This window comes from Notamacropus eugenii, chromosome 4 (assembly GCF_028372415.1).
Source record: "Notamacropus eugenii isolate mMacEug1 chromosome 4, mMacEug1.pri_v2, whole genome shotgun sequence".
NCBI classification, from domain to species: domain Eukaryota; kingdom Metazoa; phylum Chordata; class Mammalia; order Diprotodontia; family Macropodidae; genus Notamacropus; species Notamacropus eugenii.
In genome coordinates, this window is record NC_092875.1 from 167771308 (window position 1) to 167798179 (window position 26872).

At 38.0% G+C, this 26872-nt stretch overlaps 1 protein-coding gene across 2 annotated transcripts in view; it reads right to left on the bottom strand.

Moving 5' to 3' along the window:
• The window catches only part of CNBD1 (cyclic nucleotide binding domain containing 1), a 695007-nt gene that overhangs the window by 532348 nt on the left and 135787 nt on the right, over window positions 1-26872 (bottom strand). For both annotated transcript variants that reach the window (XM_072603626.1, XM_072603625.1), the window contains exon 4: window positions 4539-4691. In XM_072603626.1, the coding sequence (XP_072459727.1) occupies window positions 4539-4691 (153 nt within the window). The remainder of the gene's footprint in view (window positions 1-4538; window positions 4692-26872) is intronic.

Sequence of the window (26872 nt, forward strand, 5' to 3'; positions counted from 1 at the left end):
GTTGTTCAAGGCTGTGAGTGATCTGAGTAGAGGTAGTCCCTTTGTCTACCAGAGACATGATGTCACTCTCCCAGGCCCTCAGAATAGGTGTACTTATCATTAAATATTAACCAGTAAGAGTTGATTGCCACCCTCTGGTATACTCACTTTTAAAAGGGCATGAACCTGCTGCCACGATTGTCTTTGGTCTGAGAGAAATGGCCAAATGATCTTTCCTTTTATCAATAAAATGCTGACCGTACTAATAAAATTATTAATTACCCATATACTATGTTTCTCAAACTTTTTATACATCACACTGGTTGGTTGATTGTTTGGTTATTGTCCTTCATTCTTAAAGAGGATCAAAATGACATCACTATGCTAGAGTCAAGTTTCAGTGTGTGTGACTCTGGCTGATCAGATCAATATGAGCTCAGAATGCACAGGTCGGGAACCAATAGTCCATGTGAACATTTGGAGTGGATTCTCTAAATTTGTGCTTTCTGTGTTTCCTTTGAACTGTTTCAATTCTGCTTTGCTCATAGAGCACAGCACCTTCTCTAATGTGGGCATATCATGTACAACAGTAAGCACCCCAACATACACAGGGGGGCCTGCTATCACAGATTCTTAGATCCGCACTTATAAAAGGAAAGGTAAATTTTGAGGGGTCAACAATCACTTTAATCAAGCACATGTATCATTCACTTAGTTCAAGGGAAAAAGTCAGCACCCTGAACTTCAGAGAAAATACAGAGAAATCAAAGGTCAACAGACATACTTCTAAATGTCTGACTTAAGCAAAACATACATCATAGATCAACAGACAGATCCAACTGTCTGACCATAATTATCAGAGAGGGAAGCACCAACATCTAGGTTTTCAAAGAGAGGAGGTTGGGGGAGGGCTTCTTAGGGGCTTCCCACAGTCTCTTCTGGACAAACACTTCCAATCAGTAAGCCCCAAAGTAAAACTGCACCTCAGAGTCTTTATATACTTTTTAGAACCAGGGGGCATCACAACCCTTGAGAATTAGTGCCTCATTAACAAAAGGTGTGAGCCTTCCTACAAATCTTCTCAGGTCCATTAATGGGTAGGGAAGATGTTTAATCACGTTAAAATAACTAACAATTCAAATACATATACTGTTTCTAGTTTATTCTACTCTACTTTGCTCCTAGTAAAGACTCTTGGTTGATAAAGGCAAGATTCCATCAGAGGCACTTGATTAAGACTAAAACAAAAACAGCAAAAGATCCTGCTTTGCTTGTCATCACACCAAGATGAGCAGTTCTGTGCCATTGTCTCTCATGTCACACAATCATTTCCCAAGTTCTTAAGAGACACCTTGAGAGTATCCTTGTATCACTTCTTCTGACTATGTGAGGCCAAGCAAAGTAGGATCTTTTGCTGGTTTTGTTTGTTTGAATGTGATTAAAGAAGATCTTCCCCACCCATTCATGGGTCTGCCCATTGAGGGAAGCTTGATGAAGGTAGTTGTTTTGTAAGAGAGTTCCAAGTAACTTTTGTTTCTTCTTTTGAGGCACTGGGTCAGAGGGTCATGCCCTCTGACTCTAAAAAGTATATGAAGACTCTGAGGTAAGGTTTTACCTTGGGGCTTAGTTTTTGGAAGAAGGTTTGTGTACCAGATGAGAGACTCTGGGAAGACATTAAGCAGCCCTCCGGCTTTGAAAACCCAGAAGTCGGTGCTTCAGTCTTTGGTAACTATAGTCAGAAAGTTGGACCTGTCTGTTGATTTTTTATATATGTATTGACTATGGTCAGACAGAGGAAACCATATCTGTTGATCTTTGATTTCTCTGTATTTTCACTAAAGTTCAGGGTGTTGGCTCCCTGGAACTAGGTGAATGATATATGTGCTTGATTAAAGTGATTGTCAACCCCTCAAACGCTGCCTTTCCTTTTATGAATGCAGATCTAGGAACCTGTAATAGCAGGCCCCACTGTGAATGTCGGGGTGCTTACTGATACATATGTGAACACTTACCCTAAGTTCTCCATAAAATAGTCTTTTAGGCAAGCATATGTTTTGCGCTCAAACAACAAGACCCATCAGAGTTGTACTCTCTGAAGCAGAGTTTGAATGCTTGACAGTTCAGTTCGAGCAAAGACCTCAGTGTCTGGTACCGTATCCTGCCAGGTGACTCTCAGAATCTTCCTAAGATAATTCAAATGGAAGTGATTCAGTTTCCTGGCATGGCACTGGTAGACTATCCAGGTTTCACAGGTATACAACAATGAGGTCAGTACAATGGCTCTGAAGACCAGTTTGGTAATCAGCCTCTTTTCTCTCATACTTTCCTTCAGAGCCTCCCAAACACTGAGCTAGCTCTGGCAATGCATGCATCAATCTCATTATCAACGTGTACATCCCTATAAAGTACCCTACCAAGGTAAATGAACTTATCCAAAGCATTCAAAACTTCTTCATTTGCTGAAACTGATGGTTCCACATGTGACTGATATGGTGGTAGCTGTGAAGCACCTGTGTTTTCTTGGCATTAATTGTCAGGCCAAAATTAGCACAAGCAGCAGAGAATTGATCTAAATTTTTTTGCATCTCAGCTTAAGAGATTGCATTAAGTGCACAATCATCTGCAAACAGAAAATCATGCAATAACACTCCCTCCAATTTGGTCTTGGCTTGTAGTCTTTTCAAGTTAAAAAATTTATCATCAGTGTAGTAGCTGAAAAAGCCATGATCATCCCTCTGAAAGCCTTTGACAACATGGATGAAAACATCATGCTAAAAAGCACAGGAGCAATCCCCCAACCTTGTTTCATTCCATTGGTGACTGGGAAGGCACGAGAGCACTGTCCACTATCCAGAACCCAGGCAAGCACACTGTCATGAAACTGACACACAATGCTGATGAACTTCTCCAGGCAACCAAATTTGGACATAATTTTCCATAAGCCCTCGCAACTAACAGTATCAAAGTCAAATCTACAAACATTGTACACAGACTTCTGTTCTGCTCCTGGTATTTCTCCTGGAGTTGTCAGATAGCAAACACTATCACATCACACTATCCGCTTTAGCCCAGGGCTTCTAAAACTTTTTCCACTCATCACCCCTTCAGCATTTCTTAAATTGTGAGTCAAAACCCCATATGGGTGATCATACCACCTAGCTGCCTCACAAGTTTCAAATTTAAATTAACTCATAGTAAGAGGGGAATTCCACTGAACCAGACATGTAGACCTGGTTCCAGTTCTTCCCCCATTGTGTGACCTTGGGTAAATTTCTTCATCTCTCTGGCCAATAATTGCCTAATCTATCAAAGAAAAATGTTGGTCTGGAATAGATCCTCTCAAAGGCTCTTGCCAGAATTAAATCTCACAATCCTTTTTGATACCCTCCTTTGGAAAGTCAAAGGTAATTCTATTTTCTTAGTTATTTGTATAAAACAAGGAGGAAAAGATTTCTTTCTCTTGACTTCTCTTTTCTTCCTACTCTTTTCCCTAGTTCCGTGATATTTTTTTTTTGCTCCATTTTTGTACCAGGCAAAAAATAAGTAAACATTTCTGACCTCTAATTCATCCTCAAGTCTTATCATTTCTTTTTGAGAAAATTATGTTTTATTTTTTGTAGAAAAACATTTTCCTTTTTTTCTCATTTTAATATAGTACAGTCTTGAAAGATTCCATAAAAATTTAAATTCCATCATAGAATCTTGAATGGAATTTATTGGTATAGTGCCTTTTGAAAATAAATAATATCCATTTATGTATAATGACCTAAAACTCCCGAATACCTCTTGATAACACATTGAGCCACAGTTCTCCTTTCGGCCACAATTCCAATCTCAGTAAGAACATTCCTTTCACTCTCATTCTTGCTTATATTTTCAGTTCCAGACCCAACTTCAGTTCTAAGATTATACTTTTCCTTTGCCCCATTTCTCAGTCCTGACCTATTTTTCCACTTTAGGCCTTATCCCGAGAACCTTTTTTCATTCACAGTAGAAGTTTTGCAACTGGACTCTGCCCACTTAAGTCCACAACACTTCCAATGAACCAGCTATGCTCTAATCTTAGTCCAAATTACTTGACAGAAACTAAACTTAAAGAAATCTATAGATTTAAAAGCTTTAGGACTAATGGATGGGAGTCAATAAGGAAAGCAACGGGCACCCCTCATTCTTTAATTACCTTTTAAGATTTAGTGGTTAGTTGTATAGTAGCCATACATCCTCAAGAAGTGAAGTGATTGTGATTTTGATTCTTCTGAATGGAAAGCAGATTAATTCATACATACCTCTGAACTCCTGAAGAGTATATAGATATAGACATATAGATGTATAGTACTTTGCAGCTGCATTGTTTTAAATAATATATTCTTTTTTTCTGGTACATCCTAAAGTTCTGTGCACACAAATTCTATACACAATAAAAATTAAATCACTCCTATTCCCAGTCCATCAGAAATCATTGGCACTGCCAGGTTATGCAAGAGGTCTGTCAGTGTTACTCCAGATTATCTAATAAATAGATGGCATTCTCCAATAAAAAGCAAAATGTTCTCACTTACAATTTCTTCAAGACATTAATGAATTCTTCCAACTTGTCCTTGAACTGTAGTGCAAGTTCTACAGATGTTTGGCCATGAATGTCTCTAATATAAATGCCAATATTATGAATGTCATCATTTACAGGATCATCTCCAGGACCTACAAGGGAGACTCTAAATAAGAAAACAAAGTAGTATTATCAAATTCTGTTTAGATAATAATAATAAATAATAGCTTTATAATCAGGAATAAGTTATAGATATATACATATATAAGATTATATATATATTTCATATGCATATAAAATATGTACATTAAAGCTTACATATGTAAACTGCACTTAGGTTTTTGGGACACTCAATATTTATTGTTGTCATTTCATTTCAGTCATATCTGACTCTTTGTGATCCCATTTGGAGTTTTCTTGGCAAAGATGCTACAGTGGTTTTCCATTTCCTTCTCCAACTCATTTTACAGATGAGGAACAGAGGCAAATTGGGTTAAGTGACTTGCCCAGGGTAACACAGCTTGTAAGTCTCAAGTCAGATTTGAACTCTTCTTCCTGACTTCAGGGCTCTCTATATACACACTTTTTTTGTTCCCAACTATAGGAATTTGTGGTTAGCTTGCTATGTGAGGCTCTTTCTTATATGTTCTGGCATTTTAATAATGGTTTCTTTTTCCAGTGGTTTAGAAGGAGTTTCGAAATCATTAATAAGGTTCTCATATAGAGTCTACAATACAATTTAATGCTAAGAGTCCATAATATTTTGAAATATTCAGATCTTAAATATAGAGGAGGCTCTGATAGAAGAACCCATGTCAACTAACTTTAAATAATTTTAAAGCACACATAATTGGAGGAATACTCTGATCTAATTCCTTTCAGATTATCTTCCCAATTAAAAGCTCATAGAGGAGTAAAAGGAATAAATAATGCTAATTTACATTTAAGTTTACAAAACACCTGGATGAGGACAATCCTGTGGTGTAAGGATAGCATTTTACTGGTGAAGAAACAGAGGCTCAGAGAAGTAAAATGCCATTCATCCATAATCACACACCAGTAAATGTCAGAGGCGTGACTTGAATTCAGGTATAATCAGCCCACATCCAACTATTGTTTCCTCCATAGCATATTTCTATCTGCCTTTAAAAACTGGGAGAAAAAAATATAAACTCTGGCAATTAGAGAATTGCCCTTTTAACTTTAATACCTAAGAAAATAATTACAATAAAGTTTGAGTTATCTGAAGCACACAGTCAATAAAAACTAATTATCTTGGATTTCCAGGCCATGTAATCAACAAAATATACAACTAGATTTCCCCCCCGATCTTCATGACATTTCAAAACTCTCCAAAACAAGACTTATATACAAAAGACAAAGCAATTTCAACTGTCTCCAGGACCAGCTCATCAAAAACCCTCCTGAGGTAACAATTCAATGAACTAACAGCAAGAGAAGACTAATCACTAATCCCCTAACTTTCTCACTCAGAAATCCATCCCTGACTGCCCATGATATAAGCAGGGCTACGAAAACTAACCCCCAGTCTTGGAACAGAATACAGCTCGGCCCTCCCACCTTGCAATCTCAGTAAAATCAAAAGGCATAATCATATGTAGCTGGGACAACAACATGGCACCCCTCTATGCTATAACAAATCTTAGCCACAGGGACAGGACACAAGTATGACTGGACAATATTCCACTATGGTTTAGGAGAGCAATCTAGCACCCAGCCAGAGGCAGCACTGTCCCCTCAAAAGGCATTTGAGGCAGAAACTAAGTGTGGTCAAACCTGACTTTCCCAGGATGGAAGGAGACCAAGATGAGTTTGAGGTAAGGCCACCAGGGAAACTGTGATCAAGAGGAAGGAATAACAGAGTGAGCAGTAGAGGGAAATTAGAAGGAAAGATGAAAATTATTAAAGATCTCAGGTGAAAGAAAACTCAGCCGAAGACCTTATGCATAAACAGATAAATGACCAGAGATGATCTTAAAAGTAGAAGGGGATGAGGCCTCCAGATTAGGTAAGATTCCAGGCATCTCTGAATAAATATTGCAAGAAAAAGGAAAATGAATCAGTACCTGATGAGTCAGAGGGCCCTGTGAATCCCTTAAACAGAATGGAAATAAAGCAGAATGTTCCTGAATGGTTAAAAAGAGAAATAAGAAATATGAAAGCAGAATTTTTATACAACACAGCAAAAATAATTGCACAGAATAGAAAAACTTGAATTCCTGGTGGCAATTTTCAACAAAGAAAGAAAAAAGAGACTGAGTTTTTGGACATGTAAATATTCAGACATGAAGAATGATCTAGAAAAAGAGAAGCAAAAAGGAATAATATTTAAAGAAAACATGACCTCCATAAAAGAGAAATAGATTGCTCTAAAAGACAGGATGCGTTAAGATAATTTAAGGTTTATAGGATTTTCAGAAAAATATAGCAAGTCAAAAAATGTGGACAGCATAATACCAGACAGAAATAATGCAAGAAAACTGCACAGATTTCTGAACATAGAAAACAAAGAATCAATAGAAATAATCTGCAGATCACTTCCGGAAAGGAAAATACCCTATGCTATAAGTCTTAAGACATGTAGTGGTTAAATTAAACAATTCCACTGAAAAACAACAAATTCTGGAAGCTACCAGAAGAAAACCCTTCAAATATAAGGGAATGGAAATTCAAATAACACAACACTGCTTTGTACCTCCCAGAAATCATAGAGGGCAGGAGAATAACATGTTCTGGGGAAGAAAGGAGTTCAAGATGAAACTTTACATAACCTACCCCAATAACTTGAGACTAGCCATCAATGAAAAAAGAAAGAACAATTTTAAAAGGATGTTTAATCAGAAAGAATGATTCGGAGTATTTCTAGAAAGAAAACTAGACCTGACATATTTACTTGTTTTTTGAAATATCTGACAAAAAGAAATTCCAGAAGCATAATGAAAAAGCACAAAGACCAAATAACAAAAGAGATTACTAAGATATTTCTTTCTGTGAATTTCTTTCTATATTTCTCAAGCAGACAAGGGTGAAAGCAGAAGACGAATAGGAGTTATGGTAAAGAAGAGGCCTGAAACATCTTGGACTAAACCTCACAACATGCCACTTATAAGTAAATCAATGTTTTTGTGGAACCACACGATAGAAAGGGACAGAGCATAAAAAAGAGAGAAGGAGGAAAGATATAGAGAAATACGTGATGTACTCTAAGTCAAAGGCTAACAATGAAGGAAAATAACTACTTCAATCTTTCAGGAAGATGAGATCTTACAGGAAGATGAATAAAGATGCAAAAAGAGTAATTGAAACAAGGCTAAATACAAGAAGAAACCTCATTTCAGTGTTGGAAGGGCTGCCACTGATGAACACTACCATAGGCACAGAGATGTATTCTATAAAAGGGGATGGAGATCTTACTAGCATAAACTGCAGGGATTTGTAATTAGAGAACTCATCCTGCCATGCGAGAAAGGGAATCAGAGCTCCTGAAAGAAACTAAAACCCTGAAGTGAAAGGAATGAACTTAGGAAGAAAGCTGTTTGGGAAATTGGGGAGGGGAAAAAGGGGAAGGATGACTATGGGAAGGACAATGGTTAATAATGAACTACTATCAGGAACATAGGGAATTTCCTACTATGGAGCAACTATCAATCACCTGCAAGAACAGGCATTTCTAAGAGTGAGGCACAATAGATAAAAGGGGCCATGGTATGAGATCTACAAGAATCTAAAAGATCTATAAATTATTTAGAAGATAATAAACACTAAGATACCTTTACTTAAAGAAACCTTAATTCCATGAGAAATATAGAGACTAAAGAAGGACTAAATAAATATAAGGCCTATGAATGAAAGAAAAAAGTCTAGAAGAGACAGAAATAGAAGACAAATAATGAAAAGAGTGAAAGAAAGAAATCCTTTTTTGAAAGACAGCTAAATCTTTGTTAAGGTAGGTAGGATTCTGCTTCTAGTGTGGAAGGTGTACTGTCCCAGACTTCAGGGGTTTTGTGCAGTTGTTATCAAGGATACTTCTAGAGATCTATAAATTTTCAGTTCTTCCAAGGCAGTATGATCAAAGGAGAAGTATTTGCTCTTCTCTTGGCCTATGCTCTTGTCTATGAGTGACCCCAAGCACTCTTTTCTGCCTTGAAACTGTGAGGAGAATTCCCTCTTCACACCCAAGGGCTAGAGAAGGAAACTGAACCAACTACTGAAGTCATGGAGAAAGTTTATGGAAGAACCATGTATCAGAGTAACAGCCATGGGAAGAAGGAAAGGTACAATTAGTAGATTTCATGAAATTCAAAAAAGAGAAAGGTTTGAGAGATAGTTGTTAAGGGATGGTCTGGAAACCAAAGCAAGGAACAAGAATATGCCAACTATCTCTGCCCCCACCCTTAAGAGACTCAGTAAGTGGAAGAATTGGCCTCTACTGAAGAAAGCTATGAGCTATGCAGTGTTCTCAGAGTGAACAGATAAAAGAGAATTGGTTGAAAAAAATCAAGGATGGAGAATGTTTGAATATTTTCCTTTTGCCTCTTTTATGAGATTTTAAGTCTCCAAAATGTTCCATGAAGGTTAAAGAAAAGTGTGACAACCTTAAAAGATTCTCTGATTTGAGTTCACCTTTTAGAAATTTCTTAATGTTGTAATATTTTATTGATCTTCTTGGCAAATTAGAGTAAATGCTCCACTTACTAATATTCTGAATTTCACAGGTTCCTTTTTCTGGAATTGGTCTATAGACTTATTTCTACAGACTAAGTAAAAATATTTCTTATAAAATAGGGTCCAAAGTTAAGGTCTCGCAATGTTATTTAACAATCTCTACTTAAGTCATTCATTCATCCAAAAAATCTTTATTTAATGTCAACTAAAAACCTTGTTTCATATCTATGTCCATTTATGGCCTTAAGAGTTCTTGAATAAATATCAGTTATAATTTGATACTACAGTGGAGTGACTCACCTTATTCTTACCCTCCACACTTCAGTTGTAATCAACTATACTCACTCCCTGATGTAGAGCCCACTTGAAGTTAAAATTTCCCCATTGATCTTCACAAAAGTATTTGAAAAAAAAGTCATATAGCTATATCCATGAAACTATTATTCACTTCAGTTGCCCTCTCTAGTCAAAGTCAAGCTAGAGTAGGTCTCATTGTACAGGGAATACTTATGATCCTAAGAAAGAAAACTTCCGTAAGTCCAGTTGTTTTCTTTATAGTATTTTTTTCTATCCCTTTTGACTAGCAGAGTACCTGCTAGAGTCACACAGTAGACATTCAGTAAATGCTTGTTGACAGGGAATGATTGGTTTAATCTATTTCTAATCTTCATGTTGCCCATTACATAGAAATAGTCAATAATAGTCCTATTCACACAGGACTTTCCCTTCATAAAAAGTATTTTTTTTTCCATCATAGCAAATGCTTCTTAACCATTTCAGCAAAAAGTAAGCTCCCTGAGGACAGGATCTATAATATTTTTTACTTTATATTTCCATTGCCTACTGTAAGTCCTTGCATGTAGTAAGTACTTAATAAATGTTTATTGAAGGGTAGAGCCAAGATGGCAGAGTAAAAGCTGGGACTTGCTTGAGTTCTTCCCTATACTCCCACAGCAGGAACAGAGGTGGCAGCAGTGGCTGCTTCCAGAGTTCTCAGCCCACAAACAGTAGGGGGAATCAAGCAGCTGATCAGAGAGTGATTGCAGGGATCTCTTTGCTGCTACCGAGGCAGGATTCTCTTGCTTTGTCCATGGTTGGATCTGGTTTGCAATCCTGGATGGTATTGCTGGGGCAAGGAGGAGCACTGGGATGGTAGAGCTTGGGGCAGCGGTGAAGAGGGAATTCTCCTCACAGTTTCAAGGCAGAAAAGAATGCTTGGGGTCACTCACAGACAACAGCATAGGGCAGGAGAAGAGCAAATACCTCTCCTTTGATCATACTGCCTCTAGAAGTATCCCTGAAAACAACTGCATAAAACCCCTGAAGTTTGGGACCGTACACCTTCCACACTAGAAGCAAAATCCTACCCACCTTAACAAAGATTTAAAAAGTCAAGTGATTGGCTGGGAAAATGAGCAAATATCAGAAAAAAAAACCAGACTACAGAATCTTACATCAAAAGATCAAAGGAGATCTTAGATCAAAGAAGATCAAAATATACAACCAGAAGAAGACAACAAAGTCAAAGTCCCTACATCAAGAGCCTCCAAGAAAAATATGAATTGGTCTCAGGCCATGGAAGAGCTCGAAAAGGATTTTGAAAATCAAGTAAGAGAAGTAGAGGAAAAATTGGGAAGAGAAATGAGAATGATGTAAGAAAATCATGAAAAATGAATCAACAGCTTGCTAAAGGAGACCTCTTAAAAAAAACTGAAGAAAATAGCACCTCAAAAAATAGACTAACCCAAATGACAAAAGAGGTCCAAAAATCCAATGAAGAGAGAGATGCCTTAAAGCAGAATTGACCAAAAGGAAAAGCAGGTCCAAAAACTTACTGAAGAAAATAATTCCTTAAAAATTAGAATGGAGCAAATGAATGCCAATGACTCTATGAGATATCAAGAAATTATAAAACAAAACCAAAAGAATGAAAAAATAGAAGACAATGTGAAATATCTCGCTGGAAAAGCAACTGACCTGGAAATAGATCCAGAAGGGAGAACTTAAAAATTATTGGACTACCTGAAAGCCATAATGAAAAGAAAAGAGCCTAGACAATATCTTTCAAGAAACTATCGAGGAACACTGCTCTGATATTCTAGAATCAGAGGGTAAAACAGAGATTGAAAGAATTCACCCATCACCTCCTTAAAGAGATTCCAAAAGGGAAACTCCTAGGAATATTTTAGCCCAATTCCAGAGTTCCCAGGTCAAGGAGAAAATATTGCAATCAGCCAGAAACAATTCAAGTATTATGGAAACACAGTTAGAATAACACAAGATTTAGCAGCTTCTACTTTAAGGGATCAGAGGGCTTGGAATATGACATTTCAGAAGACAAATGAGCTAGGATTAAAACCAAGAATCACCTACTCAGCAAAACTGAGTATACTGCTGCTGGGGAAAAAATAGTCATTGCATGAAAGAGAGGACTTTCAAGCATTCTTGTTGAAAATACCAGAGCTGAATAGAAAATTTTACTTTCAAATACAAGACTCAAGAGAAGCATGAAAAGGTAAACAGGAAATAGAAATCATAAGGGACTTAGTAAAGCTGAATTGTTATATTCCTACACGGAAAGATGGTATTTGTAACTCATGAGACCTTTCTCACTATTAGGGTAATTGGAGTCAATATATATATATAGACAGAGGGCACAGGGTGAGTTGAATATGAAGGGATGATGTCTAAAAAGTAAAATTAAGACTTGAGAGAGGAATATACTGGGAGGAGAAAAGAAGGTATAATGGGGTAAATGTTCTCAGATATAAGAGGCAAGAAAAAGCTTTTACAGTATCTAGGGGAAGAAAGGGGAGCTGAGAGGAAATGAGTGAACCTTACTCTCTTTGGATTTAAGGAGGGAATGACATACACACTCAATTGAGTATGTAATCTATTTTACTCTACAGGAAAGTAGGAGGAAGGGGATAACAGAGGCAGGGATGATAGAAGGGAGGGCAGATTGAGGGAGGGGGTAATCAAATGCAAGCACTTTTGAGGAGGGACAGGGTCAAAAGAGAGAATAGAATGGGGGGTGGGATAAGATGGAGAGAAATGTAGTAAGTCTTTCACAACATGACTATTATGGAAGTGTTTTGCATGGCTCCACATGTATAACTTATATTGAATTTCTTGTCTTCTAAATTAGGAGGGGTGGAGAGGGAGGAAGGGAGAAAATTTGGAACTCAAAGTTTTAAAAATGAATGTTAAAAAATTGTTTTTATATGCAACTTGGAAATAAGATATGCAGGCAATGGGGTATAAAAATCTATCTTACCCTTTAGGAAAATAGAGGGGAAGGGGATAAAGGAATGTGGGGGGGGGGTGATAGAAGGGAGGGAAGATTGGGGGAAGAGGTAATCAGAATGCATGCTCTCTTGGGGTGGGGGGAAGGGAGAGATGGGGAGAAAATTTGGAACTCAAAATCTTGTGAACATGAATGCTAAAAACTAGAAATAAATAAATTAATAAAAAAATAAAATGAACATTTATTGAATTAAATTGAATTTAGCCACTACCACCATCTATCTCTGCCCTCCTTCTTTTTGTCCCTTCTTTTTCTGGAATGTGCATATTTTTAATATTCAAGGTGGACTTCTGGTGCCAAGATGGCCGAGTGAAGAAGGAACCCTCTGAAGCCCTCCAGAGTTCCCCTCCAAACAACTAGTAAACTTCCACAGAATTAGTCTAAGAGTAAGGAAGCAGTTTACCAGCCCAGCAGGAAATGTCTGTCTCACTAGGGCAGGAGGGGAGCAAGGTCCAAGAACAGTTGCAGCAACCTCACAGCAGGGGACCTGCAGCAAAGCTTCAGGCCTGGGGCAACCCACCAGTGAAGCCTTACCCTCCTGTAAACCAGCAGCCTCCTAATCAGGTGAGGATTCTGTGCAGCTCATCAAAACCTCACCCCAGTAGCCCCACCCCAGCACAAGTCACCAGGGAGGCCTTGACTGCACTGCTTACCAGTGGTGAAACCCCATCCCAGGGCTGGCCAACAGGCCCTAGGGGTCTGCCCAAAGAGGGACCCTATTTCCATAGCAACCCAGCAACAGGACCCCACCCCCTAAGACTGACCACTAACTAACATTACTCCTCTAAGGCCTTCTAGCACAAATAGCAACCCAGTAGCAAGGCCCCACCCCTGGCACCTGCCAGCAGAGAAACCCTCTTTCCATAGCAACACAATAGCAGGGCCCCAACCCAGCTAAACCCATACCCAGGGGAGGGCAACAGGGAGGCCCATTCCCACATCCCTAGTACCAACCAGAAGGGAAATTTATCCTTCAGAGAAAGCAGACAGAGAGGCCCTGAAGCCCCAGAGAAAGGCACCAGTAAGACCCAGAGCCACAGAACAAAAAGACTGGGATAGTGCAGAACAAGAGCCTAACTCTCACATAAAAACACCAAGTCACAAAAAAAAGAAGAAAAAAGTGACCAAAAACAAGAACTTGACTTATATTAAGTTTAAGTAGATAATTACTAGGGTGACAGGGAAGATCAAGGCATAAACTCAGTGTACAATAGCGTCAAAATGGCTATATGTGAAGCCTCAAAAAAAAATTGTAATTTGGTCTCAGGCCCAAAAAGAATTCCTGGGAGAGCTTTGTTTCACAGATAACACATAGGAGGCACTGGGGGTGTTAGTCTTCAGCCTCTAAGAGGTTCACTCGTGATCTGACCAGACAAACAGACAGCATTGGAGGGGTTAATAATCAGCTTTATCCTAGTCTTGTCTTTTCACATGGTTTGGGGAGAACCAGCTCCTACAGCATCCTCTCTCTTTCTCTCAGGGGCCAGTGAGAATGAGGGGGCAAGTACTCCTACATCTCCATGGGTTCAGTCGAGACAGGCACACTTGTGCACTCTCCTAAATCCCCTCAAGCCTCAATGGGGGCCAGTTGAGGCACACACAGATTCCCCAAGGGATTCCCCATGGTTTTTCCCCATGGAACTTCTTTTCCCCCCTCACTGATCAATGTCCACTCTCTTCTATAAGGCAACAGACAAAGAATGCATCTTGCCAATAATAGCCTCCCAGGTTAACTTTAGCAACATTGCCATTGGGTGCAAGTGTAGTAAATATCAATTATGTCACCCCTTATCTCACAGCTCCAGCTCAGTAGGACTCTGTAACTATAATTCTGGGAATTACTACCCAAAATCCTTGAGACTATTGCAGGAGTGATCAAACATCTGAAAAGTGGAGATTACCGTTGTCATGGATTCTGAGAAACTAAACTCTAAAAGAAACAAAATCCTCCTGACAAAGAGCTACTTGATCATGCCTTAAACTCAAATCACTTTGGCTCTCACTGATTGGCCAACAATAGGTCATTGTTTGACCAAGTTTTGATGGCTCAGAGTAAGAAGTGTAAATAACACAATTGTTTTTATTCTGGCCAGAAATCCTGAGGGTCTTCCATTCCCAGAATGATTTTTTTTTTTGACCAGGTAAAAGAGGCCATTTTTGCCTCATTTTTTACTTAACCTTAATCACTGAATGGACATTGCCTCAGACACACTGAAACCTGGGAAAGACTTTAGCTTAAAAAGGCAAAAGTCTTCCACTCCATCCAGGGCCATCTGTAGTCATCCTAATCTATATCTTGCCACTGGGCCCAGAAGTCTTCTGAGGAAAGAGTGAGGCTGATGACTTTTCACAAACCTGGTTCACTTAAATCCAATATACTTGCAAGTCAAGAAATCACCTTCCTGATGTCATTGGTCCTCTACAAGAAACTATCTGTCCTTCTGCTATTCTCTTTCCCATTCATTCACATGGTGGAGCAAAACAATTCCAGAGCTGAGAAAACTGGATGACAAATTAAGGAACTGGGTGAAATTTAATAAGATGAAAGCAACAGGGATAGACACAAATTTTCACACTTGGGTTCAAATAATCAGCTTCGTAAGTACAGGATGAGAGAAGGATGGTAGTGGTTTGTCGGAAACAAAAAAGATCAGGGGGTTTAAGTGCATATCAAGTTCCATCTGAGTCACCAGTGCGATGTGGATTTTTAAAAATGCCATTTTGGGCTGCATGAAGAGAGATGTAACTTTATCTATAAGAAAGTAATAATCTTTCTGTCCTGGTAATACCACATCTAGTATATTGTGTTTGGCTTTGGGTGCTACGTTTCAAGAAGGAACTTTCTTGGAAGGTATTTATGCTCTAGAGGAGCCATTCTCAAACTTTTTGATCTCTTTAAATTATTTTTTAATATATTATTTCATTAATTATTTTTCAGTAACGTAAAAAAAATTTAACTCATTTTTTAAAAATCTTGTGTTTTAAATTCTCTTCTTCCCTACTGCCCCTCAGTCATGTCATCATTTCTCTCATGTCATAGTCTTCTTCAAAAATGAAGAACAAACATAGACAGACAGACAGATAGACCCTCATCCCCAAGAAGGCAAGCAAAATTTCAACTATGCATGTGAAGTTGTGCAAAACATTTTTCTATATTATCCATGTTGCAATAGAAAATAGAGACAAAAATAAAACAAGATAAAGAAATCTTTAAAAGTATACTTCATTCTGCCCTCATAGTTCATCAGCCGTCTCTCTAGAGGTAGATGGTGTTTTTCATCATGTGTCCTCTGGAATTGTGTTGGTCACTGTCTTGATCAGAGTATCTAAGCCTTTCACAGTTGATCATCCTCACACTATTGCTATGACTTTATACAAACGTTCTTTCTGGCTCTGCCCACTTCACTTTGCATTAGTTCATTTAAGTCTTTCTAAGTTTTTCTGAAACCATCCTACTCATGCTTTCTTATAGCACAGTAGTATTCCATCACAATCGTATATCATAATTTGTTCAGTCATTTCACAATTTATGGGCATCCCCTCAATTTCTAATTCTTTGCCACCACAGAAAGAGCTATTATAAATATATTTGTACAAATAGGTCTTTTTCTTTTTCTATGATCTCTTTGGGATACAGACTTAGTAGTGGTATTTCTGGGTCAGAGGTTATACAGTTTTATATCTCTTTTGGCATAGTTCCAAATTGTTCTCAGAATGAGTGGACTAGTTCATAACTCTACCAACAATGCATTACTGTCCCAATTTTTCCACATGCCCTCCAGCATTAGTCATTTTCTTTTTCTGCCATGTTAACCAATCTAGTGGGTGTGATATGGTACCTCAGAGTTGTTTTGATTTACATTTCCCTAATCAGTAATGATTTTGAGTATTTTTTCATGTGACTATAGATAGCTTTGATTACTAAAGCTGCTTTGACTATTTACCGTTTGGGAATGGCTCATATTTTTATAAATTTGTCTTAATTCTCGATGTATTTCAGGAAAAGCCTTTGTCAGAGAAATCTTGTATAAAAAGTTTTTTTTCCCTGTTTTCCTTCTAATTTTGACTGCATTCATTTATTCTGCTTGAAAGTTTTTTTTAATATTATGCGGCCAAAATTATCCCTTTGACTTCTTGTGATCCTATTTATCTCTTGTTTGATCATCAATTCTTCTCATTCACAAATCTGACAGATACTCCTCTAATTTACTTACCATCCTTTATGTCTAAATTATTTATCTATTTTTACCTTATCTTAGTATAGGATGTAAGATGTTGGCCTATGCCTACTTTCTTCCAAACTACTTTCTAGTTTTCCCAGGATTTTTTTTCAAATTGCAAGATCTTACATCAAAAAAAAATAAATTGGATCTTTGGGTTTATCAAATACTAGATTACCATGGTCATTTACCGGTATGTATTGTGCATCTAATCTATTCCACTGAGGCACCACTCTATTTCTTAGCCAGTACCAGATTGTTTTCATGATTACCACTTTGTAATACGGTTTGAAATCTGGCACTGCAAGTCACATGTCTTCACATTTTTTCCCATTGATTCCCATGATATTATTGATCTTTTGCTCTTCCAGATGAATTTTATTATTTTCTCCAGTTCTACAAAATATTTCTTTGGTATTTGATTGGTATGGGACTGAATAAGTAAATGATCTTAGGTAGAACTGTCATTTTTGTTATATCAGCTTAGCCTACTCATGAGCAATTAATATTTCTCTAATTGTTTGAATCTTTGTTTGTAAAATGTTTTTTTTAATTGTGTTCATGTATTCCCTGGGTTCATCTTGGCAGATAAGTCTCCCAAATATTTATTATTGTCTGCAGTTATTTTAAATGGAATTTCTCTTTCTATCTCTTCCTGCTGGATTTTGTTGGTAGTATATAGAAATACTGAAGATTTCTGTGGGTTTATTTTATATCTTGTACCTCTATTAAAGTCAATTGTATCCATTGGATTTTTAGTTGATTCTCTAGGGTTCTCTTAGTCTACCATCATAACTTATTCAAAGTGATGGTTTTGATTCTTCCTTGACGATTTTTGCTCCTTGAATTTCTCTTTCTTGTATCTAATAATAGTGATAATAATGAAAATCCTTGCTTCACCCTGATCTCCTTGAGTTTAGGTTTATGTGGGTTCTACCTATAAATATTTACCATATTAGAAATTAAAATATCTTAGCATTATTATAAAAATAGTTTTGACCCCACAGCCCTCCTAAAAGGGTATTGGTGACCCCCATGAGTCACCAGGTAACATTTTGAGAACCACTGTTCTAACCCATCCAGAAGAGGGCAACCAGAATGGTGAACTGGTAATGCCTAATCTGTAGAAAGGAGGGTAAGACTGGAGAGGTAGAGGGAGGGTTGGAGAGGGAAAGATATAATTATCAAGCTCAAATGTTTGGTGGACTGTCATGTGAAAAAGAGATTAGATTCATTTTGTCTGATCCCAAAGATTGAAGGTAGAGACAGTGAGGAGAAACTGGAATACGACTTGGTGCCAAAGAAGAACTTCCTCTCAATTACAGCTGTTCAAAAGTGGGATGGGCTGCCTCAGGAAAGAATAGGTTATCACTGGATATCTTTAAGGAAAGCTTTGTCAAGTGTGGTATTCCTTTTAGGCTAGATAATTTCTCAATTTTCTCCCATCTTAGCAATTCTGATTCATTGACTAGTACTTAGTTTCTGCTAGTATTATCACCTTCACTTCTACCTCCTTCTCCCCACCAGTAAACTGGACTTTGCCCCTGGGTCACTCAACTCTGATGGGTCAGCTTTTACCTTTCCCTTCAAGAGCCTGGTGTCCCCTTCCTCAACCCTCTACCTTCTAGCACATTTTAGCCACTGTATGGCTTTTCAAATCCCCTTTGTGTGTCATTTTCCAATATTAGAATGAAAGATCCTTGTGGTGGTTGTTGGGTTTTTTCAGGAGTGTCTGACTCTTTGTGATCCTTTGGGAAAGGAGGGGTTTCTTGGCAAAGATGCTAGGGTGGTTTGCCATTTCCTTCTCCAGGTTATCTTACATATGAGGAAACAGAGGCAAACAGAGTTAAGCGACTTTCCTAGGGCCACATAGCTAGTGTGTCTAAAGCTGGATTTGAACTTGTCTTCCTAACTCCAGGCCCAGAGCTCTATCCACTGCACCACTTAGCTGCCCTAAATCTCAGCTCAGTTCATGACACAAAGTGGTTTATCTATCAATGAAGCACTGTTAAGAAGCAGTTGCCATAGGAGATCAGCAGCAAACTATATCTAACAGGGACCATATACCTGATGTAGACTGTACTGCAGGAGAGTCCTGCAGGAAACAGATCCAGAGTGAGCAACATGATATCGCCTGAAGACATCAGAGGCCCTGCAGCCTTAGAGGCACAGACTGTTCCTTTACACAGGCCACCAGCCCACAACAAAAGCACCCTCACCACAAGAATTCCTCAGCCGTAAGTATTCCCTCCCTGAATACTCCTCTACATCCATACCTTAGCCACATATGTTCCTATTATGTGCCTCTTCATTTGTTCCTAGGGATTTTCCAGTTTTGTATTTGTACCCTCTGCACCTGACACTGAATAGGAACTTAATAAATACTCTTTTCATTCATTCTTTCATGAACCATGTGCTCTAACTAATAAAGGCAAATCTGTTGGTGGGAGCTAGTGAACTATCCTTTGTTCTTAAGCAGATGCTCAAACACAATGTACCTTGAACCTCTAACAGTTTACCTGGAAGGACCCACATGTGAGATGGGAAATGGACCCCATCTCACCCTCTGTATTATGAACCCTTTTAGGGAATGGTCCATGCCTTAAAATTCTTTAAATTTTAAGTGCTTAATATACTATCTTACATGCAGTGTGAGATCAATAAATAAAATACTTGTAGAATCAAACTGAATTAAATTGTTCTTGACAATGGGTCTGCCCGATGCCTCTCTGTGCATCCCAGATAGTCCCAAAGATTCCAGTTACAACAGCAGCTGCTTACTTCACCATTCACAGCTAGTCCTAAGAGATTAGGTGTTTTGTAGCAGGGAACCAGCTCTGTGGAATGCGATGGAATGAGCATATGAGAGGGAAGCTTATCTGCAGTCATTACAAGTACTGTTGCCAAAGAATCAAGCCAAACCCCTAGTTGTACAGATGCCAAAATGTGCAGAGAGCCTGGAATGAGCCTGAGGGACTATACTAAAGTGGGCAGGGGGAGAGGGGTGTCAGCTTCTCCCAGGAGAGCCGAAGACAAGGGTTGGGTCTTACCAAAGTGGGGCTGCCCCCCCCTCCTCCTTCCAGAGTCCAGCTCTTCACTTTCCTTTCTCAAACATCCCTTATCTAACCCTCTCTCCCCCACTCCCATCCTTGAGCTGCATGGCCCAGGAATTCTGGTTATTTCTGCTGATGCTGCAACTGCTTCTCCACCAACCACCCCAAAAATCAGATCTAGAATCAAGTTTTACACACAAACACACAAAAATAAAGGAAAGGGAAAAAAAAATAAAAAGGCAAAAAAAAATTCCCCTAGATCCTGGGACTACCATGATTTCTCTGTGTGAAGTGCCAATGACCTTGTGATATTCAGAAAACACACACAAGGCTCCGCAACCCCCAGCCTACCTTACCCCCTGTGACCCTAGTAATGAGTTTTGCATGTTAACTACTATAAAAAAAGGAACAGAGCTGGAGAAATGGAAATAATGGAAATAATAATACTCTTAAGAATAGACAATGGCATTTGTTTTTTAAAAAAGTCAATCCAAAGGGACCTTTTCTTCCTTTCTTTTTTTTCCCTTTTTTTTCGTGGGAGGGAGGGAATCTGATGACCAGCTGAGGAATCTCATTTAGGTGATACCAAAGAATTTGCTGGATCAACAACAAATATATGGGAGTCTTCCAGACCTGTGAAATGTATTTCAGGGTATTTCCTCAAACTAAAATCTGCTTACTGAAATCATACTCTGGTGCCTTTCAACAGCCTGAAGGAGACCCTTAGTTCTCAAGTTCTGTGCTCAGTGATGAACATGCCCTAGCAGGTCCTACCAAGAACTAAAGGCTTTGAATGGGCCTAGGATGTAAAGTTGTTGACTAAAGCTCAATCACACCAAGTCCAAAAAGGCTTGTCCCAAGTCTGGCTAGGTCAAAACTTCAGTCAGAATGACAGTGACTACTGTAATGATAATGAGCATTTATATACGATTATAACTTCATGGTTTGCAAAGTGCTTTATAAACATTTTCTCATTTTATCCTTATAACTCTAGGAGGTAGGTACAATATTATGCCCTCTTTTACAGATGAGGAAACTGAGGCTGAAAGAAGTTGTGACTTGCCCAGGATTACACTAGTGCTGAATTTGATCTCAACCCTTCCTGACATCAAGTCCATTGTTTTTATCCAGTGTGCTATGTAGACAGACCACCTAATGAGGTACAGAGCTATTATAATTTGGGTCAGTGTGGTGAGTGCCCAGTCCAGGGAATTATAAGTGTTCCTCAGTAATGTCTCCTTGTGGCCACATATTTATGCCTACATATTTGGCTTTAGTTAAGCTACCTCCTTGAAACCCTGACTAACCTTTTATTTTCTCCTAAATAATCAAATAAATAAGAGAGAAGGAAAATTACTTGGAATTTATCACAAGTCAAAAATTTAGTAGCATATAATTTGCACAGAATCACTAAATTCTTTATTGAGTAGGACTTTTTTAAAGAATCAGACTGATTATTCTTCTAATTCTCCTCTATATAGATCAATAATAACTGAGATTTAGTTCTACATTATGAGTTTCAAATTTATAAACCCTCCAATATTAGGGTAATTTATCATGGAATGAAAAGATTATTGGGGCTGGAAAATAAAAGTCTTAGGTCTTTGTCCTGGCCCAGATGAATCTGGATAACTTATTTTAGCTTTACCCTCTCTTTCTTTCTCCCTTTCTTTACTGATAAAATCAATGGTTTGGACCAAATAATCTCCATGGAAATTTCCAGCCCTAAAGTTCAATTTTTTTTAATCTAAAGCATTTTTTTACTTAAAATTCTTTTATCTAAAGTTTTTCTTACTCTTTTTAGAATCAGATCTATTATTTCATTGGTATTAGGAGTTTCATGTGAAGTTCTATCAATACAGATAACTGACCACACTCTAATTTATAGTCTTAGAGACTTATCTAGGGAAATGTAGAGGTTGTGACTGGTCCAGAGTCACACAACCAATATGTATCAGAATTAGGAACTGAATCCAGATTTTCTTGACTCTGAGGCTTTCTATTCCCCACATACATTATGCTATTTTTCTTTTCTTGGAAAAAGAACCTAAGTTGAGATAATTTAAGCTGAATCACATTTTCCCATACAAACAGTACCACAATATGGGACAAAATTGTTGAACAATGCTATTGTTTTATTACAGATTCAGTGAGAGTTAAAATTCAGTATAAGAAAACATGAGCACCCAAGGCAGAAAAAGTAATGCAAACCAGCTTTATTGAAGAGGCATAGTCACAGTCAAGAAGTCAGGGACTACAGAAACAGATCATATCTACAAGGAAGCAGTAGAATGGGCCATTCCATTAGGACCCCAAGTGGAACTGAGAACCAAAAATTCTTATCTTGCTTGAGTAAGATCAGGGATTGTGGAGAGGGAGTAGAAGAGCCCAGACTTGAGGACTGATGATGATTTATGTTTCTATGGAAAAGTGAGGGAGAGTTGGGAACATCTGGAGAAATGGAGGATAGTTGATATGCAAACCCCTGGCCATTAGAAAAGAGTTTTTTGACTACTACTACTGGTTTTATTCTGATAGCCTTACTCAGGAGTTTTTCAATTCCCCAGAGCTTCTTCATTTATTAGGTTCATTTACTACTGAATTCCTTAGAGGTCTAATTCCCATTTTTTTACAGAAATAAAAAAATAGCATATCTAAGCATTAGCTATAAATTCAAATAGAGTATAAAAAATATATGAAATACTATATATACTTTAGATATCCATATTAGATGATATAATATGCATTTTATAAAACATTACATACATCAGTTAATTTGATTCAATAAGCCCCCCACGCCAATGAAAGGAATTCCCTATACCAATGAAATAAAAGGTTAGTACCTATAACTTTCCCTATCTCTAACAAAATAATCATTTACAAAATTTGATTTACTTAAAGAAAAGGACCTTTCAAAAAAAGGACCTTTGGGGCTAAAAAACAAATGGAGGACTTCTGGATCCAAAAACACACTGATGAGAAAACTACAAGGCTACAGGAAGATTCCTGAAGCCCAGGATCAAATGTATCTGAAACATACTGGTGGGGTAACTATGCTTGTGTATTTTCTGCTAAAGTACCAAAAGTAATTGTGAGAGTTAAAATAGCAAAGTCATCATATTCTCTTATTTAGCAGAAATCTTGCCTAGTTAGTTCATTTAATTATAGCACTGGGGATATGATGCCAAGATGGTAGAATCAATCATCTACAAGCACATTAACTCTCTAAGGGGAAAAGGGAACTGTTTCTTAGCTAAAAACTACATTCTATATCCCTATCTGACCATTGGTCATAAGCAGAGGAAGAAAATGTGGATATCCTAAGGGCAGCCCATCACTTCTAGTACAAAAAGCTCAGAGTGTATGTCGAACTCAGGGTGAGTAATTCATATTATCTTTCTACACAAAGGACAGATGGTAGTAACTGGGAGCACCTATTTTCATTTCAAAACACTGTGGAAAGCTAGCCAACTCCTAAAGTGGATGATCATACTCCTGCTTTCTTCTTCAAAAGTGCAATCTTTGGGGGGAAGTATTGAGAAACATAAAATTTATCAAATGCAATATTTGTATGATTATTCAGCCTAGAAAGTTGGCTTCTCTTCCTCTTCTTGTAATTCCCTAGAGAAACTTTAAACAAGACTGAAAGTCTCTTTAGGCTAGCAATGTCCTTGCATATGTTTTTAATTTTCTACCTATCTCACATTATCTTTGTAAGGAAAATACTTTGAAAACCTTGAAGTAGATTATACATATGAATTATTATTTCCCCAACCCTAAGATCAAATGATCAAATGTCCTATTAGAAGTCTTACAGTAAAGATTGTTACAGTATAAAGTACTGATAAAGTATAAATGTAAAGTATAGGCAATATTTATAGCAAGTTTGCCGTTGTTGTTATTGTTTCATGAAAATAAGTTAATTGGGAGATTACCCAACTAGAGAAGTATCCTTGATGCTTTATCAAGAATCATAGGATTTCAGAATCAAAAAATCTTTCAGGGGCCATGCAGTCCAACCAATTCCTGGAGAATAATACATTCTAACATATACTGAAGGTAGGAGAAAGAAAGAAAAAGAAAGGAAGGAAGGAAGGAAGGAAGGAAGGAAGGAAGGAAGGAAGGAAGGAAGGAAGGAAGGAAGGAAGGAAGGAAGGAAGGAAAAAAAAGAAAGAAGGAGGAAGCAAAAAAGGAAGGAAGTAAAGAAGGAAGGAGGGAGGGATGACTGGTTCTAGAGTCACAAGAACTAGGTTCAAATCCTGTCTATGATGATTATTACCTACAGGATCTTAACAAGGTCATTTAACCTCCTCAGGCCTCATTTTCATCATTGGTAAAAAATAAGAGGATTTCAGATAGCTTTTGGGACTTGGATTTCAGGTAACCTATGTCTTGATCCTATGAGCCAATGAATTGTTATCCAGTCTCTGCCCAAACACCTCAAAACAGAAGAAAACTGCTCCCTACTAAGGCAACCCATTCCACCTTGGGGCAGCTCAAATTGTTAGGTGGTGTTTCATCAAGCCTAAATCTTCCTCAGCTTCCCTGGGTCTGAGGAATGCTGGAGCTAAACAAAACAAGTCTACCCCTCCTTGCATCTGACAGCCCTTCTGAAGATACCTGAAGAGTCTTTCCCACATGGTCAGTCTTTCAAGGAACCATGTACCTACTCATTTCTGAAGCTACACATTATGGATGTTGAAATCTGCTTAGGGACTAGTAAGAAAACAAATTAAATCCAGTTCTTTTAAATCAGTTAGCAAGTGACACCATTAAAGACTGAAATGCTGAGTTTAATTATGTCCAGGGCTAAACAAGTCAAGTGAACCTTGGGGCAATTCCTCCCCACCTTCTCAGTACATTCACTAATAATCTTGGATTTGGCATATACTGAGCTACATACTGCTGAACTAGTATCAAGCTTTGCCAAAGAAATTAAAAGTTGAAACTGAGTTAAAGGCAAATTCCATTATAAATTCTTGACAAACATCGGATTTCTGTCACATCTTGTGATATCAAAAAAAAAAAAGATATTTCTAAGTCAGAAAAAAGTAAGCAGTATTCCCCATTCCTGTTGAATGTCTTCCCCTGTCATACAAAGAAACAGTCTTCTGATTTTCAAAAAGCGTGATAAGGTTAAAGAGAGAAATTCATGTATATTCTATAAAGTTATACTGATGAAATGCTCAATGAACTCAATGCCAGGCTTTCTCTCCAATTCAAACTCAGCCCTCATACTAGGAGACTGCAACATATGTAATGATACTCAGATATCCTAAACTCCCAATTCCTTAACCTATTCAGTTCCTATGACATAGTCTTCCCCTCCACCTCAGCTATAAATAGAAATGATTCTTGATTTTGCCATCGCCCACATATATTCCTCTTCCATCTATATAAACTCCAAAATTCCTTTATCACTTAAACGTTTTTGTCATTGTCTAGTTGTTTTTCAGTCATGTTCAACTCTTCATGATCCCTTTTGGGGTTTTCTTGATAAATATAAAGGAGTGGTTTGCTATTTCCTTCTCCAAATCATTTTACAGACAAGGAAAAAAAAAGGATTAAGGGAGTTGCACAGGGTCACACAGCTAGTAAATGTCTGGGGCCAGATTTGAACTCACGAACGTGAATCTTTCTGACTCCAGGACTGGCACTTTATCCATGAGCTACTTCCTTATAATCATTTGCCATTCCATATTTGCCTCTGTCTTATGACCTCTGCCCCTGTTTTTCATCCTTTCCATAACCTCCATAACTATCCTCTTCATAACCTCTCCATAACCTCCAATTCCTTCATCCCTCAATTCCTAGGCTATTTGCCAGGAGTTTTCTTTTCTCCCCTGGCTCATCTCATGTCACTCAGATATCTTGCCAAACTATCTTCTTCACTCTTGTCTAAAATGAAGAAGTAACCCTTCTCCTTGCCAAAGCTAATCTTTCTTTTTGCACCCTTGATAATATTCTATCTCATATTTTTTATCAGATTGTCCTATAGCATTCCCCCTCCCTTGCTAATCTTCAATTTCTTCATATCTATTGGCTACCTACAAGCATCCCCACATCTCTCCCATCCTTAAAAACCTCTCACTTGACCCAGCCATCCCTACTAGCTGTTATCCCATATCTCCCCACTTTCATGGCTAAACAAGAAAGCAAGGCCTCTACTTCCTCTCCTCTCACTTCTAAATCCTCTGCAGTATGGTTTCAATCTCATTATTCAACTGAAACTACTCTCTCCAAAGTTATCACTGATCTCTTGATTGCCAAATTGAATGACTTTTTCTCAATCCTTATGCTTCTTGACCTCTCTTCAGCCTTTGACACTTATCATCCTCTTCTTCTAGTTACTCCCTGATTTCTGTTTTTTTTAAAACTGCCATACTCTGTCCTGAGTCACCTCTTAATTTTTGACCATTCATTCTCAGTCTCTTTTGATGAATCTTGTCCTTCAAAGCTCTGTCCTGGGTCTCATCTCTCCTGCCTTTATACAGTCTCACTTGGAAATCTCATCAGCTCCCATGAGTTGAGTTATCATCTCTACACAGATGATAATATCCAGATCTACATATTGAATCTTAGTATCTCCACTGAGCTACAACATCACATCACCAAATGCCTATTGGACATCTTGATCTAGATGCCCCATAGCCATCAACCTCAACATGTCCAAAACAAACTCATCTTTCACCCAAGCCTCTTCTCTTCCTAACTTTCCTATTACTTAGTCAAGGGAATCCCTACACTCTCAGTTCCCCAGGTTCACAATCTCAGTGTCATCCTTAATTTCTCCCTTCTGCTTCCAATCCCATATAATCAATCTGTTGCCAAGTTTTGCCATTTCTACTATCATGTCTCTTATATTTATCCCTCTTCTCTCCATCCATATAGCTCCCACACTTGTTCAGGTCCTACCAACTCTTGTCTGAACTTGCCTCAAATCTCTCCCCACTCTAGTCCATCCTCCATTCAGCTATCAAAGCAATCTTCCTAAAGTGTTGGTTTGTCCGCATAACCTCCTTACTCAATAAACTCCAGTGGCTTCCTATTACCTAAAGGATAAAATATAAAAACCTCTGTT